The 3736-nt window shown below is 45.6% G+C and overlaps 1 protein-coding gene across 1 annotated transcript in view; it reads left to right on the forward strand.

Annotated features, from left to right (window-relative positions):
• Nucleotides 1–3736, forward strand: part of VCP (valosin containing protein) — a gene marked incomplete at its 5' end in the record, with an annotated part of 21470 nt that overhangs the window by 4551 nt on the left and 13183 nt on the right. Inside the window, 2 exons of the mRNA XM_010082159.1 lie at nt 1660–1791; nt 2201–2303. Coding sequence (XP_010080461.1) covers nt 1660–1791; nt 2201–2303 — 235 coding nt within the window. The remainder of the gene's footprint in view (nt 1–1659; nt 1792–2200; nt 2304–3736) is intronic.

A 3736-nucleotide genomic window follows, 5' to 3' on the forward strand; every position in this document is an offset into this window, starting at 1 on the left:
CAAAATCTGTTTCTGTGATAGTCCTTGAGAGCAGCAGTGTTTGCAGTTCCTATTTTGGCATTTTGTGTGTTGAATTTAATGTTTAGAAACTCCGGTTTCAGGAAATGAGCTGCTGCTGAAGGTACTCAGAGAAATGTGCTTCCAGTGTCCTTCCTCATATGCGGAGATAGCACCAGTGCATAGGTTTGTTGACGGGATGCCATACTTTGGCAGTGGCTGGTTTTGCATCTACCTCCAGATATTTCATGCTGGACTTAGATGCATCTTTTAAGTACAGAGTTCCTTTGATCCATAGGAAGGAGAGCTTACAAAGTTGCTGCATTTCATGCCACCTGAAAAGAAAGCAGTTAGTGTTTTTTTCAGTGAGAAATTTGGAATCTCAAAGTGGTTGATTTAAAAAAAAAAAAATTTCCCCAGACCCTTAAGGTATCTGTCCTTGAGTGTCCCAGCTTTGAGGCAGCCTGAGTGGCTTGTCTGTCAGATCTTGGCCACCGTATCACTATGGAGTAGGAAACCCAAGAGGAATGAGCTAAAGCAGTTATATACTTCATAAAGTAAGTGCCTGCAAATCAGGTAGAGTGCTGATTTATAGTTACCTGCCTTCTGAAGAATTCACCTCTGTGTGACACTTACGAGACTTGGGCTCTGGATGAGTCCAGTTTGGGCTCTTCAGGACACAGCAGAGACAGACAGGAGCAAGTTCAGCAGAGACCACCAAAGTAATGAGGAGCTGGAGGTCAGGATGAATAAGGAGGGGCAGGAAGAGTAGGTTGATGCAGCATGGAGAAGGGAAGGCAAAGGGGCAGGCTTACTGGCAACTGCCTGATGGGAAGGCATAGATGACCAGGCTCTTCTGGGAGCTGTGCCCAGGGAAAGGACTAGAGGCAGTGACCTAAGCTGGATCAAGGGAAATTCCCCATAAATACTAGGAAAAAGGTTTCCCCCAACCCTGGAACAGGTCCCAGAGGTGGCAGGAATCTCCAAACCTGGAGACCTTGAGTGCTTGATAGGGGCCAAACCCTGAGTGACTTGCTTGAAGTAGTAGTTCGTATTTGTGAAGCTTGGGCTTAGCCTCTCTGAGATTCCAGGCTATGTTGTTTTATTATTTTAGTGTGGCCTAATGTTAAGATAACGAAGGCCAATAGAGATTTGTAGAGCTGTACTGGAAGGTGGTCACAGTTGTTTTTATCTGGGTCTCTGGATCTTAACATTCTCTGTTAATCTGAGTCAATCCCAAAAGAAAACACTACATTGGAGAACATTTTGATAACAAGGGAATGTCAAGTAGTTAGATATCACTTACAGTTTAAGGAGTAAGTATATTTTGTCCTGAGCTTTGTTGTCTATTGCTGTCTTTGTTAGTCACATCAGGGGGTCACAGAGCTTGTTTTGCACTAGAGTCTGTAGGGAGCCTGGCTGTCATCAAGAGGGTTTCCTTCAGTGAGGTCTGGGTACATGCAGGCAATTCCTTTTCTGTGTCTGGGAAGACGGAGCTAAGAAACACTTGTGGAAGACACCAGGAAGACATGAAAGTGAAAATCTCAAGACAACAAAGAAATGTCTATGAGCAAAAATCTGTATTCCTGGCTTCTGTAGGCTGGGAGGTGGTGTTGAGCTAATATTAAACATTTGAGTGAAAACAAATTTCCTTATGGATAGGATGAAGAGGAGTCTCTGAATGAAGTGGGCTATGATGACATTGGTGGCTGCCGGAAGCAGCTGGCTCAGATCAAAGAGATGGTGGAACTTCCCCTCCGACACCCAGCACTCTTCAAGGCCATAGGGGTGAAGGTAAGTCCCTGTGTACACCAGGTGGATGAGTGGGCTTGCCCTTGAAGATGACTCTTGGTTTCAGAGGTTTGTGAGGCATTGGGGAGGCAGGAATAAGTAGTTTGGGGGGTGGGGGTTTAATGCTGATGTTAGGAAAGTATTTGTCTACATGTTCTGGACACATTAAAGTACTGGCAACTTGTAAAGTGGAGTGATGCTTTGAATCAGTGCTGTCAGTTACTGGCAAAGTTTTCATTTGTGTGTCATGCAAACTAGTAAGGGTGTTGATAGCAATGCTGGGATGGCAGCTGTTGCATAAGTTTCCATCACAATTTTGAATGGCTTTACCAAATGCTTACCGTTTCACTGTGAAACTATTTAGGCGTTCATATACTAGCTCACCACCTGAGTCACTTGCTTTTGTCTTCAGCCTCCACGTGGGATCCTGCTGTATGGTCCTCCTGGCACTGGGAAAACACTGATTGCCCGAGCGGTGGCCAACGAAACGGGTGCTTTTTTCTTCCTGATCAATGGTAAGTTTTGTGGCTGCTTTGGCACCAGAACTGCTGTGTGCTCATTCATCCATTTTATGGTAACAAATGGTGTTAATAGGGCTTGTAGAGCCGCGTTGTCTTGCTTAGATCCTTCCTTACCTCTTTCAGGCATGCCTCTGGGAACATTTAGAGGCCATTCTCCTGGAAGCATCTGTAGTGGTACTTCCCACTTGTAGCAGGGTGGTTGGAAGGCAGCTGTGCAATGCAGAGACTTGGAGTCTGTTTGTCTGGATGTTCATTTATGTTGATGAGGGCAGAGCTGGGAGTAAAGTACTGGGATTATTGTAAGTGCACCGTGCAGGACACTTGTTACTGTTGCTGTCACTGTGTTAAAGAAGCTGGTCTGCTGTAGATTTCTCTTTACCCTCAAGTAGAGCACAAGACCTGTTTTGTTTCATGTAACATTAATTGGGAAGAACTTTCCTGAAAGCTATAATGAATACCTTGGGACTTAGCTACAAGTGACAGAACCTTCTGTTGATAACTCTCACCTGTACCAGTTGAGACAGTTAACTGATTTATGTCCAGGAAGGACCAAATTCTGAATTTTCCTGAATTTTTTTTTTAATGTGTGTGTAGCACAGCATAGCAGTGAGCAGCAGTAAGGAAGTGACTTGCTTTGTATCTCAAGATATCAATTGTAAGTGGGCTGGTTTTAACCATATGTCCTACTTGTCATATGCATCCTAAGTGTGTGGAAGCTGTCACTGAGTGCTAATGAGACAGCCGTTTCTTTAGACACTTCTATTGCATAATCATAGAATCATAGAGTGGTTTGGGTTGGAAAGGACCTTAAAGATTGAGTTCCAACCCCCCTGCCATGGGCAGGGACACCTCCCAGCAGAGCAGGTTGCTCAAAGCCTCATCCAGCCTGGCCTTGAACACCTCCGGGGATGGGGCATCCACAGCTTCTCTGGGCAACCTGTTCCAGTGCCTCACCACTCTCACAGGAAAAATTTTTTTCCTAAAAGCTGAAAAGAGGATGGATTTAGTTTAGCTAATAACCGTTACCCCTTTTCCTGTCATTACACTCCCTGATAAAGAATGTTTCCGCATCTCTTCTGTAGGCCCACTTGAAGTACTAGAAGGCTGCTAATTAGGTCTCCTGAGAGCCTTCTCTTCTCCAGGCTGAACAACCCCAACTCTCTCAGCCTGTCCCTGTACAGGAGGTGCTCCAGCCCTCTGACCGTCTTCATGGTCCTCCTCTGGACTCACTCCAACAGGTCCATGTCCTTCTTATGTGGGGCGTCCCAGAACTGGATACAGTATTCCAGGTGGGGTCTCATGAGAGTGGAGCAGAGGGAGAATCACCTCCCTCGACCTGCTGGTCACATCTTTTTTTGATACAGCCCAGGACCCACTTGGCTTTCTGGGCTGCAAGTGCACATTGCCAGGGCATGTACAGCTTCTAA

This window comes from Pterocles gutturalis, unplaced genomic scaffold, assembly GCF_000699245.1.
Source record: "Pterocles gutturalis isolate BGI_N339 unplaced genomic scaffold, ASM69924v1 scaffold14969, whole genome shotgun sequence".
Lineage (NCBI taxonomy): Eukaryota > Metazoa > Chordata > Aves > Pterocliformes > Pteroclidae > Pterocles > Pterocles gutturalis.